The sequence below is a fragment of the Somniosus microcephalus genome, chromosome 5, assembly GCF_052327205.1.
Source record: "Somniosus microcephalus isolate GS21.2 chromosome 5, FLI_Smic_1.0, whole genome shotgun sequence".
Classification (NCBI taxonomy): domain Eukaryota; kingdom Metazoa; phylum Chordata; class Chondrichthyes; order Squaliformes; family Somniosidae; genus Somniosus; species Somniosus microcephalus.
Window position 1 is genome coordinate 14,040,136 of NC_140991.1, and position 15,432 is coordinate 14,055,567.

General features: G+C 43.2%; 1 protein-coding gene and 1 long non-coding RNA gene across 3 annotated transcripts in view; one reads left to right on the plus strand and one right to left on the minus strand.

Moving 5' to 3' along the window:
* The window catches only part of LOC147116900 (uncharacterized), a 34,592-nt gene extending 21,316 nt beyond the window's left edge, over positions 1-13,276 (minus strand). Inside the window, exon 1 of the long non-coding RNA XR_015078329.1 lies at positions 12,920-13,276. This is a non-coding gene — a long non-coding RNA (uncharacterized LOC147116900). The remainder of the gene's footprint in view (positions 1-12,919) is intronic.
* Positions 1-15,432, plus strand: part of LOC147116899 (uncharacterized) — a 247,368-nt gene that overhangs the window by 23,533 nt on the left and 208,403 nt on the right. For both annotated transcript variants that reach the window (XM_085987344.1, XM_085987345.1), the window contains 6 exons: positions 1,083-1,208; positions 3,162-3,275; positions 6,621-6,650; positions 9,060-9,092; positions 9,887-9,925; positions 14,410-14,466. In XM_085987344.1, coding sequence (XP_085843470.1) covers positions 1,083-1,208; positions 3,162-3,275; positions 6,621-6,650; positions 9,060-9,092; positions 9,887-9,925; positions 14,410-14,466 — 399 coding nt within the window. The remainder of the gene's footprint in view (positions 1-1,082; positions 1,209-3,161; positions 3,276-6,620; positions 6,651-9,059; positions 9,093-9,886; positions 9,926-14,409; positions 14,467-15,432) is intronic.

Consider the following 15,432-nt stretch of genomic DNA (forward strand, 5'->3'; position numbering starts at 1 on the left):
CTAGGATTGGTGTCCTGGACCAGTACATCTTCCCCCTATGATATGGTCTTCTCTATTAGACCTAGGATTGGTGTCCTGGACCAGTACATCTTCCCCCTATGATATGGTCTTCTCTATTAGACCTAGGATTGGTGTCCTGGACCAGTACATCTTCCCCCTATGATACTGCTTCTCTATTAGACCTAGGATTGGTGTCCTGGACCAGTACATCTTCCCCCTATGATACTGCTTCTCTATTAGACCTATGATTGGTGTCCTGGACCAGTACATCTTCCCCCTATGATATGGTCTTCTTCTAAAAAATCCTTTGCTTGTGTGTGCCAGTCACCTAATTCCTTCTTGAAAAAGATTGGGGCAGTCATGACAGCAGCAAATGCCATGTCGTTATCCTTTTGTTGGGTATTGATCCCATTAGTGGCACCTCTAAACCAAACTTATAGTCAATATTTGTTCAGGCCACTTAAGTATTTGGAAACTACAAGATGCTGCATTTAATTGGATTCACCTACTAGTTTCCCACAACATCCTAAATTTGTTTCTATATTGCAAATTTGGAAGCTCTGACCACACCAGGCAATTGCTCTGTGGCGCACTGTACTGTATTATGGTTTCTGTTCGAAAGTCATCCACTTGATCAGATCCAACAAATAACATGATTTATTTTCCTGTAAGTAGTCTTTTTAAGGGTTCAACCTAATTAGCTACTTCTTCCATGTTGCTGCATTTGAACTTTGTTAATAAGTTCAGTGTTTTCAAATTTTTCAATGTGGACTATTTGAAATAAGTCTCTCTGATCTTGGTGAATATAAAAGATCCCATGACACTATTTCGAAGAAGAGCCAGGGGAGTTCTCCCCGGTGTCCTGGCCAATATTTACCGATCAACCAACATCACTAAAACAGATTATCTGGTCATTATCTCTTTGCTGTTTGTGGGACCTTGCTGTGCACAAATTGGCTGCCGCGTTTCCCACGTTACAACAGTGACTATGCTTCAAAAGTACTTCATTGGCTATAAAATGCTTTGGGATATCCCGAGATTGTGAAAGGCACCATATAAGTACAAGTTCTTCCTTTCTTTAGTTACACATCAGCAAAGTCAGAGAAAATCAAAGAAAAAGGCACGGAGACGGCGGCATTCCTCCACCTGCAGTAAAGGGAATCGTAAAATTATTTTGATGCGTCCAGGCCGAAAAACAGAACCATCTCGTAAGTTCTAGAAGGAAGACAGTCTTGATATGAGAGACATCTAAGTTTTGTTTTGATTTGTTTTTGGCTTTCTGAAGGCTTCTCATCACAAATACAAATCTTTACATCCATAGCATAGGATTTAGCCATATAGTCAAGAGTCAGCATGGCTCAGTGGTAGCACTCTCGCCTCTCGTCAGAAGGTTGTGGGTTCAAGTCTCACTCCAGAGACTTGAGCACAAAAATCTAGGCTGACCCTTCAGTGCAGCGCTGAAGGAGTGCTGCAGTGTCGGAGGTGCTGTCCTCAGAAATCATGATATAGGTGTACAGTGCTTTGGTCAAACCTCAGTTGGAGTTCTACATACAGTTCTTGTTGTCGGCATAAAATCCATTCAGACTGTAGAAGCATTATAGAGGCAAGCAATGAGGCTGACCCCATGTGTTAGATGAGCTGTGGGAAACAATGTGATAAGCTAGGGGTATTTGGGTTTGAAAAGAAATATCTCAGTGAGAATCTTACAGAATTTATAAAAGATATACTTAAGGTATAAAGTAGATCAGGAACAATGCTTTCAAAAATGCCAAGACAACAGGACAGGGGGCATAGGCTCAGGGCTCTGAAGGCAAAGTTTAGGATGGATGCCAAGAACTAGAGGGTGATAACATTTGGAACAATTTGCCAGGAAGAATGATTGAAGCCAAGACACTTGGCTCATTTAAAAACAACTCAGTACATTCATGGGATACAGATTGATATTCTGGAAGGCGTAGAACAAATGGGCCCATTATATTTTTGAGTCTTTTTTACCCTCCTTACTCTAGACTTTTTGGCTCTCATATTATAAAACACTCTTACTAGTGAGACCCAACTACCTATGTCTTTGAGCTTATCTTCACTAGCCTTAATATCTAGGTGAGCTTTCAGTAACATGCCCAGGATAACAAACATAACAACCTTCCTGTTAATTGCTTTTAGCTATTGGAATTACACTATTTTTCCATACGCACACCCTCCAATCTTCAGTGCACAACAATGTTTCACAACATCGGACATCGTTTCAGTTTAAATTATTAAGCAAATTTATTTTACAAATTATGAACAAATGAATAACTAACAGTAACATAATAGGCATATATTTACATTAGAAATCTTCCATTCCTTCAAATGAAGACAATAAAAGGTTGCAAACTGATACTAGGCTATTCCTTTATGGAATACTTTTATATGTTTACACTGTTTTAGAAGTTTCAAACTGACCTGATCTTACATGAGTTTTAACTGTAGCTGACTTTTAAACGCTTCAGCCCTAAAATTGCATGGCCGTTTTGGTGGACTCCAGTGCAAGTCTGCTGGAATGGCTGTAAACTTGGCTGGGATGCCCTAATCAGCAGTTCCCACTCCTAGACTCTCAGTTGGAGCCCATTGTACAAAGTGGCACAAGTACAGCTGACCAAATGTGTCAGCGCTGATCATACACTGGATCCCAATCCCAGTGGAGGTGCAGTCCACCTGGAGGTTCAGGCCAGAATCAGAGACTAAACCCCCAAAGATCATGGAAAAGAGTTTGCGGGGGGGGTGGGGGGAGTTTAAGTTTTTTGTAAGGGGACCACTCAGGACAAGCTGATTCATCTTCTAGGGCATGGGGTGAGTACCTTGCTCCCTGATTTATTGAAATAGTGACATGAATAAATAAATATGGAACAAAATATGCAATGAGATTAATTTCTCCCTGTGGAAGATGTAAAATCATTCAAAATTTTAAACGGATGCATTTCATCCTAAATAAATTATACAGAATAGAATCAGAAACTCAAGTATCTGCTGGAGATGTGTAGCAAAAGTAGGGTTATTGCGACATTTCCGAGAGAAATGGTTAACTTTGGACTGAGGTATTGAAGGCTATATCCTAGAAAACCACTGAATAATAAGAGGGCCTCAGAAAATGACTAATCTATTTCTATCCTGTCTCTTAGTGGCAAGATCTGTGATACATAAAAACTGGAAAAAAAGGATTGTTACAGAAGCAGACTGGCCAACAGAACTTATTACAATGCTACCATGCGAAAGTCAAAAGGCAGCACAATATGGTTAGTTGAAATCATAAAGTAAGGTTAGACTTAGACAGGATTTGGGAGTGTGAAGAACTCTTATAGAACGATAGAACAGTACAGAGCAAAAGGAGACAATTCGGCTCATCGAGTCTGCGCCAGTTAGTCCCACTCTCTGACTCTTTGCTCATATCCCTGCAATTTTTTCTCCTTCAAGTATTTATCCAATTTTCTTTTGAAAGCTACGATTGAATCTGTTCTCTTTGAAACAATGCATTCCAAATCCTAACCACTTTTTTGCGTAAAAAGGTTTTTCCTCTTGTTGCCTCTGGTTCTTTTGCCAATCACCTTAAATCTGTGCTCTCTGGTTATCGACCCTTCAGCCATTATAAACTGTTTCTCTTTATTTACTCTATCTAAACCGTTCCTGATTTTAAACACTTCTATCAAATCTCCTCTTAGCCTTCTCTGCTCCAAGGAGAACAACCCCAGCTTCTCCAGTCTAACCACGTAACTGTAATCCCTCATCCCTGGTACCATTCTAGTAAATCTCTCTGTACCCTCTCCAAAGCCTTCATGTCACTCCTAAAGTGTGGTGCCCAGAATTGGACACAATACTCCAGCTGGGGCCAAACTAGTGTTTTATAAAGGTTTAGCATAACTTGTACGCTGTGCCTCTATTTATAAAGCCCATGCTCAATTAACTGCTTTGTTAACATGTCATGCAACCTTCAAAGATTTCTGCACAAACACCCCCAAGTCTCTCTGCTCTTGCACCCCCTTTAAAATTGTACCATTTAGTGTTCATGGTCTCTCCTCATTCTTCCTATCACCTCACACTTTTCTGCGTTGAATTTCATAGAATCATAGAAAGTTACAGCACGGAAGGAGGCCATTTCGGCCCATCGTGTCCGCGCCGGCCAACAAAGAGCTATCCAGCCTAATCCCACTTCCCAGCTCTTGGTCCGTAGCCCTGCAGGTTAGAGCATCCCAAGTGCACATCCAAGTACTTTTTAAATGTGGTTAGGGTTCCTGCCTCTACCACCCTTTCACCCAGTGAGTTCCAGAACCCCACAACCCGCTGGGTGAAGACATTTCCCCTCCAATCCCCTCTAAACCTTCCCCCAATTACTTTAAATCTATGCCCCCTGGTTTTTGACCCCTCTGCTAAGGGAAATAGGTCCTTTCTAACCACTTTATAATTTTATACACCTCAATAAGGTCTCCCCTCAGCCTCCTCTGTTCCAAGGAAAACAGACCCAGCCTATCCAATCTTTCCTCATAGCTAAGATTCTCTACTCCTGGCAACATCCTTGTAAATCTCCTCTGTACCCTCTCTAGTGCAATCACATCTTTCCTGTAATGTGGTGACCAGAACTGTACGAAGTACTCTAGCTGAGGCCTAACTAGTGTTTTATACAGTTGAAGCATAACCCCCCTGCTCTTGTATTCTATACCACGGCTAATAAAGGCAAGCATTCCGTATGTCTTCTTAACCACCTTATCCACTTGGCCTGCTACCTTCAGAGATCTGTGGACATGCACTCCAAGGACCCTTTGTTCCTCTACACTACTCAATGTCCTACCATTTAATGTGTATTCCCTTTCCTTGTTAGCCCTTCCCAAATGCATTACCTCACACTTCTCCGGATTGAATTCCATTTGCCACTGTTCTGCCCACCAAGTTATTGATATCTTCCTGCAGTCTACAGCTTCCTTCTTCAGTATCAGCCACACAACCGATTTTAGTATCATCTGCAAACTTCTTAATCATACCCCCTATATTCAAGTCTAGATCATTGATATATACCACAAAAAGCAAGGGACCTAGTACTGAGGCCTGCGGAACCCCACTGGAAACAGCCTTACAGTCACAAAAACACCCATCAACCATTACCCTCTGCTTCCTGTCTCCGAGCCAGTTTTGAATCCAACTTGACACTTTGCCCTGGATCCCATGGGCTTTTCACTTCGTGACCAGTCTGCCATGTGGAACCTTATCAAAAGCCTTGCTAAAGTCCATATACACTACATCAAACGCACTACCCTCATCTGCCCTCCTTGTTACCTCCTCAAAAAATTCAATCAAGTTTGTCAGACACGACCTTCCCCTAACAAATCCATGCTGACTATCCTTAATTAATCCGTGTCTTTCTAAATGAAGATTTATCCTGTCCTTCAGAATTCTTTCATCTGCCATGTGTCCGCCCATTCCACCAGCCTGTCTATGTCCTCTTGAAGACTATTACGATCTTCCTTACTGATTACAACACTTACAAGTTTCGTGTCATCTGCAAATTTGAAAATTATTCCATGTAACCCCAGGTCCAAGCGGGTAATTTTAACCCCCAAAAACAGGTGTGTTTGGGTTGGGTGGGAGGTTATAAAGGTAAAAATTTAAAACAGGAACTCAACACACCTCAAACCCACCCACTTCCAGTTTTAACGGAGGCAGGACGGGAGGGCAGGCAACCAATCGTCAATCCGTTCTGAGGAAGCAGGCTGGCCGTTGAAACCTCTTAAGGAGGCTGCGTGCTTTCATTTTAACAGTCCTTTCATTTTTAACCCATGCTGGCCGGGTTTCCTATGCTTCAGGAAACCTGTCAGGTAAAAAGAGGCGAGAAGCGCTGTAAGGTTTTACAGCACTGCTTGCGGGCCAGGAAGAACAGGGGTGTTTCTCTCCAGCCCAACAAGCTTACCCTGTAAATGCCCCGTGATCTGTCTGCTCTCTGCACCCCCTCCCCCCATGATTGGAACAACCCCCCCCCACCCCCCACCCCGACCGCCATCTCCAACCCTCCGCAATCTCTCCCCCCGACTACCATCTCGCTCCCTCGGATCACCACCTCGCTCCACCAACCATTATCTCACTCCCCTAACCACCATCTCGCTCCCTCCGACCACCATCACGCTCCCCCCTCAATCTCTCCCCCCAACCGCGATCTCTCCCTTCCTCGCGATCTGCTCCTCCACTGCATCCTTCTGCTGCAGGCTTTCTCACCCAACAGGCAGCCAACCAAATTGAACAAACTTTTGGTCATTCCTTCTAATCTGTTATTCTTTGGCTTGGCATCCACTGTGTAGCAGTTTGGGATCTTTTTTCTGTTAAAGAGCTCTAATAAAACTGAAGTTAATGGGGTCCAGGGAAAAATCTCCAGTGCCTGGCATTAAAGAAGATGATTGCCCTTAGGGTAAGGCAATCATCTCAGCCCCAGGTCATCACTGGAGGAGTTCTTCAGGGCAGTGTCTTAGACCTAACCAACAAACAAGAATTTTTGGCTCTGCATCAAAGTACATGCTTATGGTTTATAAACAATCTTCTGTATTATCTGCATTTTATTTTTTTCTGAATAAGATTTGATCGCTTCTATTCTTTCTCAACAGTATCACAAAAAAGAGAAGCAGAACAGCGTGGTGAGTTACAGAAACAGGAAAAATGTTGGCCGTTTTAAAAAATATACTGTATTGCTTTATAACATTACATGGCACTGTTTATTGTCAGAATGGCTAGATTATTAACACTAAGAGGGTATGTTTACTTAGTTGAAAACATTTAGGGGTGCAAATTGGTTATAGCCCATTTTCAGGTTCATACCAGTGGCACGCTAACAGCGTGCACCCCAACTGGGGGCCTGAGGCTACCCGGATATTCGTTCTCAGGCCTTATTTGGTTCATTTGAATGAGCTGCCGCCAAATGTCAGGCCACCTGCTTCACCGGCAGCACCACTGCTCCTCCTGACTCCACAGGAAAGTTCTTTTATAAAAAACATTTATATTTAAAAACTTAGGGGACTCAATTGTGTAGAACCCTTTTTATAGGCACTACGCGGCCACCTAACGCTCAAAAATGGGGTCCAAGATGCACGAGCACACTTCCGATGGGAAGTGTGCAGGATACCAAAATTCGATAGACTCTGGAACAGTACCCATGGATTGGAGGGTAGCTAATGTTACCCCACTGTTCAAAAAAGGTGGTGGAGAGAAAACGGGGAATTACAGACCGGTAAGCCTGGCATCGGCAGTGGGGAAAATGCTAGAGTCCATTATAAAAGATGTAATAGCAGAGCACTTGGAAAACAGTGACAGGATCGGACAAAGTCAACATGGATTTACAAAAGGTAAATCATGCTTGACTAATCTACTGGAATTTTTTGAGGATGTAACTGGTAGAATAGATAAGGGAGAACCAGTGGATGTGGTGTATTTGGACTTTCAAAAGGCTTTCGATAAGGTCCCGCATAAGAGATTAGCGTGTAAAGTTAAGGCACATGGGATTGGGGGCAAGGTATTGACTTGGATAGAGAACTGGTTGGCAGACAGAAAGCAAAGAGTTGGAATAAACGGCTCTTTTTCCGAATGGCAGTCAGTGACTAGTGGGGTACCACAGGGATCGGTCCTTGGACCCCGGCTATTCACAATATATATTAATGATCTGGACGAGGGAACTAGATGTAATATCTCCAAGTTTGCAGACGACACAAAGCTGGGTGGGCGTGTGTGTTGTGAGGAGGATGCCGAGAAACTCCAGTATGATCTGGACAGGTTGGGTGATTGGGCAGAAGCATGGCAGGCACAATATAACGTGGATAAATGTGAGGTTATCCACTTTGGTGTCAAAAACAAGAAGGCAGATTATTATCTGAATGGCAATAGATTGGGAGAAGGGGAAGTGCAATGAGACCTGGGTGTCCTTATGCACCAGTCGCTGAAGGTAAGCATACAGGTGCAGCAGGCGGTTAAGAAGGCAAATGGTATGTTGGCCTTCATAGCGAGAGGTTTTGAGTACAGGAACAAGGATGTCTTGCTGCAGTTGTACAGGGCCTCGGTGAGACCACATCTTGAGTATTGTGTGCAGTTTTGGTTGCCTTATCTGAGGAAGGATGTTCTTGCCATGGAAGGAGTGCAGCGAAGATTCACCAGGCTGATACCTGGGATGGCAGGAATGACGTATGAGGAAAGATTGGGTCGATTGGGCTTGTACTCACTGGAGTTTAGAAGAATGAGAGGGGATCTTATTGAAACTTATAAAATTCTAACAGGACTAGACAGACTAGATGCAGGAAGGATGTTCCCGATGGTCGGGGAGTCCAGAACCAGGGGGCACAGTCTGAGGATAAGGGGTAAGCCATTCAGGACAGAGCTGAGGAGGAATTTCTTCACCCAGAGAGTGGTGAACCTGTGGAATTCTCTACCACAGAAGATAGTAGAGGCCAATTCATTAAATATATTCAAGAAGGAGTTGCATATATTTCTTAAGGCTAAAGGGATCAAGGGATATGGGGAGAAAGCAGGGACAGGGTACTGAATTTAGATGATCAGCCATGATCGCATTGAATGGCGGAGCAGGCTCGAGGGGCCGAATGGCCTACTCCTGCTCCTATCTTCTATGTTTCTACCACCTTGGTAAAGAGGTTTGCACCTAACGACCCCCGGAATGAACGTACCGCGATCCCCATGCCTGTTTTCAGGGGTTAGTCAATTTAACCCCTTACTTTTTGGTGGTGGTCACTGCCTAGGCCGCAGTGACGACTTAAGAATCCCGAGTAGAGCGGGCATGGCTCCAGACCAATTTCTGGAAGAGGGCCTAAAACAGGCATAAGGCCTAATGCCTGTTTAAGCTAGCTGCCCAGAACGCCTGCAAAGTCACCTTTACCAATATGCTGACGCCTGTCAGGCACAGAACGCTGTGCGCGAAATTAACCCTTTTTACCCCTGTTCTTCCAACTGGAAAACAGATGCAATGAGGATCGATTTTTACCCTGCAGTATTTAGATTTATTTGATGCATTGATTTCAACAAATATTTCTATTCTCCATTCACAGATAAGTATCTTAGTGATTTGCGATCCCAAGCTGGTAAGTTGAAAGATAAAGAAAGATTTAGGTTCAGATTTGAAATGAACTGTGGTATTCTTGTAGGGTTGCCAACTCTAGTTGGAACCATCACCCCTGTGCTCACTGACCTACATTGGCTCCTGGTTAAGCAACACCTCGATTTTAAAATTCTCATCCTTGTTTTCAAATTCCTCCATGGCCTCACCCCTCCCTATCTCTATAATGTCCTCCAGCCCTACAACCCGCCGAGATATCTGCGCTCCTTCAATTCTGGCCTCTTGAGCATCCCCGATTGAATTGCTCCACCATTGGTGGCCGTGCCTTCAGCTGCCAAGGCCCTAAGTTCTGGAATTCCCTCCCTTATCCTCTCTACCTTCCTTTCCTCCTTTAAGACGCTCCTTAAAACCTACCACTTTGACCAACCTGCCCTAATATCTCCTTATGTGGCTCGGTGTCAAATTTTGTTTGATAAAACTCCTGTGAAGCGCCTTGAGATGTTTTACTATGTTAAAGGCACTATATAAATATAATTTGTTGTTGTTGTTGTTGGACGGCTTCCTGGAGATCTCATTACATGACCCCCACCTCCAAACTGCCTATTTTTTCACGTTCAAAAGAAAATGAAAAGACCCCACAATTTTCTTTAATACTCCTGTGACTTTTCTCCCAGGTTACTCGCAGCAGTGTTTGGGAGATTAATCTTTAATTCCTGGAGAATCCAGGACAATCCTGGAGGGTTGGCAAATCTAAATTCTTGAGATTTAGTTTTTTGATGCGCAAAGTTTCTACCAAGTGCTCTTATTTTTTATCAACAGAAATGCTGCAGGTTGAACAAGCACATCTTCTTCAAAACCGTAAGTTGTAGAATGAGAAAGATTTGATCTGTAAGATAACAGGTATTTTGTAAATTGCTATATTTTAAGGGTGGCAATGTGATACTGTCCACAGTAATGTGGCACAGAATGAGAAGATGTTGGTTAGATGTAATTAACTGCAAAACTAGAGCTCAAGTGCTTTAGAATATTATTTGCATTTATATGTTACATTGAACCATTTCAAACTGCGTCACATAATGAATTACTTCTGGAGTACCACCCTGAAATTAACTTAAAGCTTTCAAGTTTCTAAAGTAAATTATTTAATTGGAGGAAGGCCAATTTCAGTGGGTTGAGAACGGATCTGGCCCGGGTAAATTTGAATCAAAGATTGGCAGGCAAAACTGGAATCGAACAATGGGCTGCCTTTAAAGAAGAGATGGTTCGAGTACAGTCGAGCTCCATTCCCATGAGGGGGAAAGGTAGGGCAACTAAAACCAGAGCTCCCCGGATGATGAAAGAGATAGAGAGTAAGATGAAGCAGAAAAAGGGCGAATATGACAGATGTCAGGTTGAGAATACAAGTGAGAATTAGGCTGAATATAGAAAGTTCAGAGAGGAAGTGAAAAAGAAAATAAGAGGGGCAAAGAGAGAGTATGAGAAGAGATTGGCAGCTAACATAAAAGGGAATTCAAATGTCTTCTATAGGCATATAAATAATAAATGGGTAGTAAGGGGAGGGGTGGGGCCGATTAGGGACCAAAAAGGAGACCTACGCATGGAGGCAGAGGGCATGGCTGAGGTACTAAATGAGTACTTTGCATCTGTCTTCACCAAGGAAGAAGATGCTGCCAAAGTCATAGTGAAAGGGGAGGTAATGGAGTTATTGGATGAGATAAAAATTGATAAAGAGGAGGTACTAGAAAGGCTAGCTGAACTTAAAGTAGATAAGTCACCAGGACCGGATGGGATGTATCCTAGGATGCTGAGGGATGTTAAGGAGGTAATCGTGGAGGTACTCGCCATAATCTTCCAATCCTCCTTAGATACGGGGGTGGTGCCTGAGGACTGGAGAATTGCAAATGTTACACCCTTGTTCAAAAAAGGGTGTAAAGATAAACCCAGCAACTACAGGCCAGTCAGTTTAACCTGGGTGGTGGAGAAGCTTTTAGAAATGATAATCCGGGACAAAATTAACAGTCACTTGGAAGTGTGGATTAATTAAAGAAAGCCAGCATGGATTTGTTAAAGGCAAGTCGTGTTTAAGTAACCTGATCGAGTTTCTTGATGAGGTAACAAAGAGGGTTGATGAGGACAATGCGGTTGACGTGGTGTATATGGACTTCCAAAAGGCGTTGATAAAGTGCCACATGAAAGGCACATTTTCTTGATATATAGTAATGACTTGGACTTGGGAGTACAGGGCACAATTTCAAAATTTGCAGATGACACTAAACTTGGAGGTATAGTGAACAGTGAGGAGGATAGTGATAGACTTCAAGAAGACATAGACAGGCTGGTGAAATAGGTGGATACGTGGCAGATGAAATTTAACACAGAAAAGTGCGAAGTCATACATTTTGGTAGGAAGAACAAGGAGAGGCAATATAAACTAAAGGGTACAATCCTAAAGGGGGTGGATGAACAGAGAGACCTGGGGGTATATGTGCACAAATCATTTAAGGTGGCAGGGCAGGTTGAGAAAGCAGTTGAAAAAGCATATAGGATCCTGGGCTTCATAAATAGAAGCATAGAGTACAAAAGCAAGGAAGTTATGATGAACCTTTATAAAATACAGGTTCAGCGTCAAACTGGAGTACTTTGTCCAATTCTGGGCACCACACTTTAGAAAGGATGTGAAGGCCTTAGAGAAGGTGCAGAAAAGATTTACGAGAATGATTCCAGGGATGAGGGACTTCAGTTATGTGGATAGACTGGAGAAGCTGGGGTTGTTCTCCTTAGAGCAGAGAAGGTTGAGAGGCGATTTGATAGAGGTATTCAAAATTATGAGGGGTCTAGACAGAGTAGATACAGAGAAACTGTTCCCATTGGCGGAAGGATTGAGAACCAGAGGACACAGATTCAAGGTGATTGGCAAATGAACCAAAGGCGATGTAAGAAAAAACTTTTTTACGCGAGTGGTTAGGCTCTGGAATGTATTTCCTGAAAGGGTGGTGGAGGCAGACTCAATTGTGGCTTTCAAAAGGGAATTGGATAAGTACCTGAGGGGAAAAAATTTGCAGGGTTGCGGGAAAGACCAGGGGGAGTGGGACTTGCTGAAGTGCTCTTGCAGAGAGCCAGCGCGGGCTTGACAGGCCGAATGGCTCCTTCTGTGCTGTAACCATTGTATGATTCTATGATTCTAAGTTCCTCCATGGTAACTTTTAGTTAATACAATGTATACTTATGATTTTAGACTATTATCACGTGTTGGCATCAGCAGGGAAGGCTTGTATTTTGTTTGTCTCACTTTTTGCAACGATTGTTATGGTGCTTTTTCTAATGTAGACACTTGGGGGGAAAATTGAGTCGTGCCCCCTTTGGGGCGCTAACTTCGCCAGGGCGCTACTTTTAGCGCCCCAAAAAAATTAGCACCCCGCGGCCGAAATTCAGCGGTAGCGCCCCAAGAGGGAAGCGGGGCGCTACTGGAAGCACCCCGCATCCCTCTTGGGGAGCTGTGATGGAATATCGAGGGAATATGACGTCATTGCCGGTGGCGCTGCACTAATGGTTACTGCCACCGCTAACCTCCCGCTGAATTTCACGGGAGACGTTGGCGGCACCGCGCCTGGGTGTTGGTTGCTTTGCGCCCTAAGAGGGCGCTAACAGGAGGCGCAAAGCAACCGAATTTTTAGGCCTTGGAATTGTTACATGTTTTCCTATCACTACCAATATTTTCATAGCTTCTGACAACATCAAAAACTTTCAATTGAATAGTAGTTTTGTAATTCATCCCACAGAAACATAGAGGGCAATTCTAATCTAATGTTAAAAAGCAATGCAGTATAAATTTGAAACTGGCCAACAGCTTACCTTGTCGAGTGAGCATGTCCCCATTGTCAACAAAGTGGAGCTTCTTTTTACAAAGATCCTAAAGCTAGATGTTGAATCCGATGATTCGGCTGTTTCTCTCCTGTGATCTGAACATGATTGATAATAGCTCCGAGACTACTATCCTTGCACCCTCACTCTGGAGGTCTGTAATGAGATCCTTGTAAGAATCCTACAAAACAAATGGATTTCTATCTATGATATCATTAGTACCAATTTGTAAACCTACTACAGTACCTTGGCATTCACCTTTAATTAGGTCATCCACATGATCACTGAGATCTGCCACCCTGGCCCCTGGAAGACAAAAGACTGCTCTTGACAGAGCCTTACCTCTACATAGGGTGCTGTCTGTATGTCTGATGATAGAGTCCCTTATAAGGATCGCACGCTGCTTCTCTTGATTCCTTGGCTGTGCCTCCGACATTGTCTTCTTGATCTTTGTAGCCTTTCTCTTACCCTTTTCAGAAGGCTTATATGAACATTGAGGTTCATCGGTGTCACTGGTGCTCAACTCACTGCTATTGGTCAGTCTGAGACACCAAAAGCCAGTTGGTCTTTATACACCAAGAAAGTCCTTCATTGTGATAAGGAATAACTCATTACGAAGTCAACTTAATCCCTTAATCCCTTTCAATTTAATCATACGAACACACGAACAATGGCGGACAGGTAAAGACCATCTGGTCCATCAAGCCTATCCCACACAATTGCGATACCTTGTGTATCACAACATGTACACTCCACCCCACCCAAAACCATATGATCTCTTGGGAGGGGCAAAAAAAAGATAAAAAACCCTGGCCAATTTGGGAAAAAAAAATCTGGGAAATTCCTCTCCGACCCATCTAGGCGATCAAAACTAGTCCAGGAGATCACTCTGGCCCTGAATTCCCTGCAGTGCCGACCTTCTGTAAGAGGTGATCGCCGCCCCAGCCAGAAACAGGTCCAGCTCTCGCTTGAAGGAATTCAGCTAATCAGCATCCACCGCACGAGATGGCAGCCTATTCCAGAGGTCGCCTATTCTCTGGGAAAAGCACCATCTCCTGACATTATCCATAGTTGTGATAATGTTAATATGCCATCAGAGAATAACAAAAGGGACTGTGGACATAAATTAAAACATCAGTATGGTCCTGCAATTCATCAGGGGTTCTTCTGCTGTAACTTTGGGGGGAGACCAGCAGAATCCACCTCCCCCACCCCTACCCCCACCCCCAGGGGAACGGCGTAAACAGAATTTCAAGGGCCAATGTTCACCTTCTGGGGACCGTAACTGCATTTTAATCTTTAGGCCTAATTTATTCACGATCTTGGGCAAACAAAATGGTAAGCATCTAGACTGACTGATGAAAATCAACTTGCAAGAGTTCTTTAAAAAATCATTTCAATAATTATTTGGTCAATATTGTACTTATGCATTGAGGAATTGTTTGATTTGCAAAGTTTAAACTCAGTGCTTTTATTTTCAGTGCCTGTTGAAACTTTACCATCTGAGTTTCTGGAAGGTGCAAGGGCACAAGAGATTTGTGAGTATTGGAAAGAAAATATGTGGACTATATTTTTTAAGGTGGCTTTATGGTGCAATACATGGTTTTGGGTGGGGTTGGAAATGTATATATTGTGATACATGTTAAGTCTGTGGGTGGTATTGCAAATAATACACAGACTCCAAGATTAACAAATAAAACAGGTCTTTACTATTCAGAGGTTCGGGCGAATCTGCCCTAGTTAACGTATCACAACCCTTATATACTGGTGTGGTCACTATCGGTATTACAGTATACATGAGCCAACAAATAGTGCCACACCTAAAATAGTGCTCTTAAAGGCGAACGGTTACATTCAATAGTTCCCTTAAAGGTAAACGGGTACATACACTACAATCCTCCCTTTTTAGCTTTTTACTTACAGAATCCCGTTAAACATACAATCTTCAACTTTATATAAACAGTTTGCAGATATACTCTCGATGGAGTCAACGTCATATAACAATTTACAGATATACTCTCGATGGAGTCAACGTCATATAACTTCATGTTTAACATAACATAATAACATATATAACTTCATGTCAAAACAGATCACAGATTCAGTCTCTGCGGAAAACAGTTCACAGATTCAGTCTCTGTGGTGTAGTCGGTTCACATTGCTGGAGTGACTCATTCAATAGTCCTTCCATGGATTTAACAGTTTGAACTTCCGAACTGATTTGGCTCCGTTCGGAGGGACCACGTGTGTGATCTGGTAGAGGTGATAATGGTTCAGATGGGTCATCTTCTGTTTCGACTTTTCCTTTTCTGCTTCTTGGAGACTCTCTGGGCTCCACTGTCAGCTGCCAGCTGCATGCGCAGTTCCTCCTTCTCTTCCTCCTTTTTCCGTAGTAGAGCCACCTTCTCCCGATGTTCCGTAGACTTTTGGTGCTCCTCCATGATTTCTGCACTTTGGGAGTCGAAGTTACAAGCTGGGCAGGACAGGACATCGTAATATTCGGT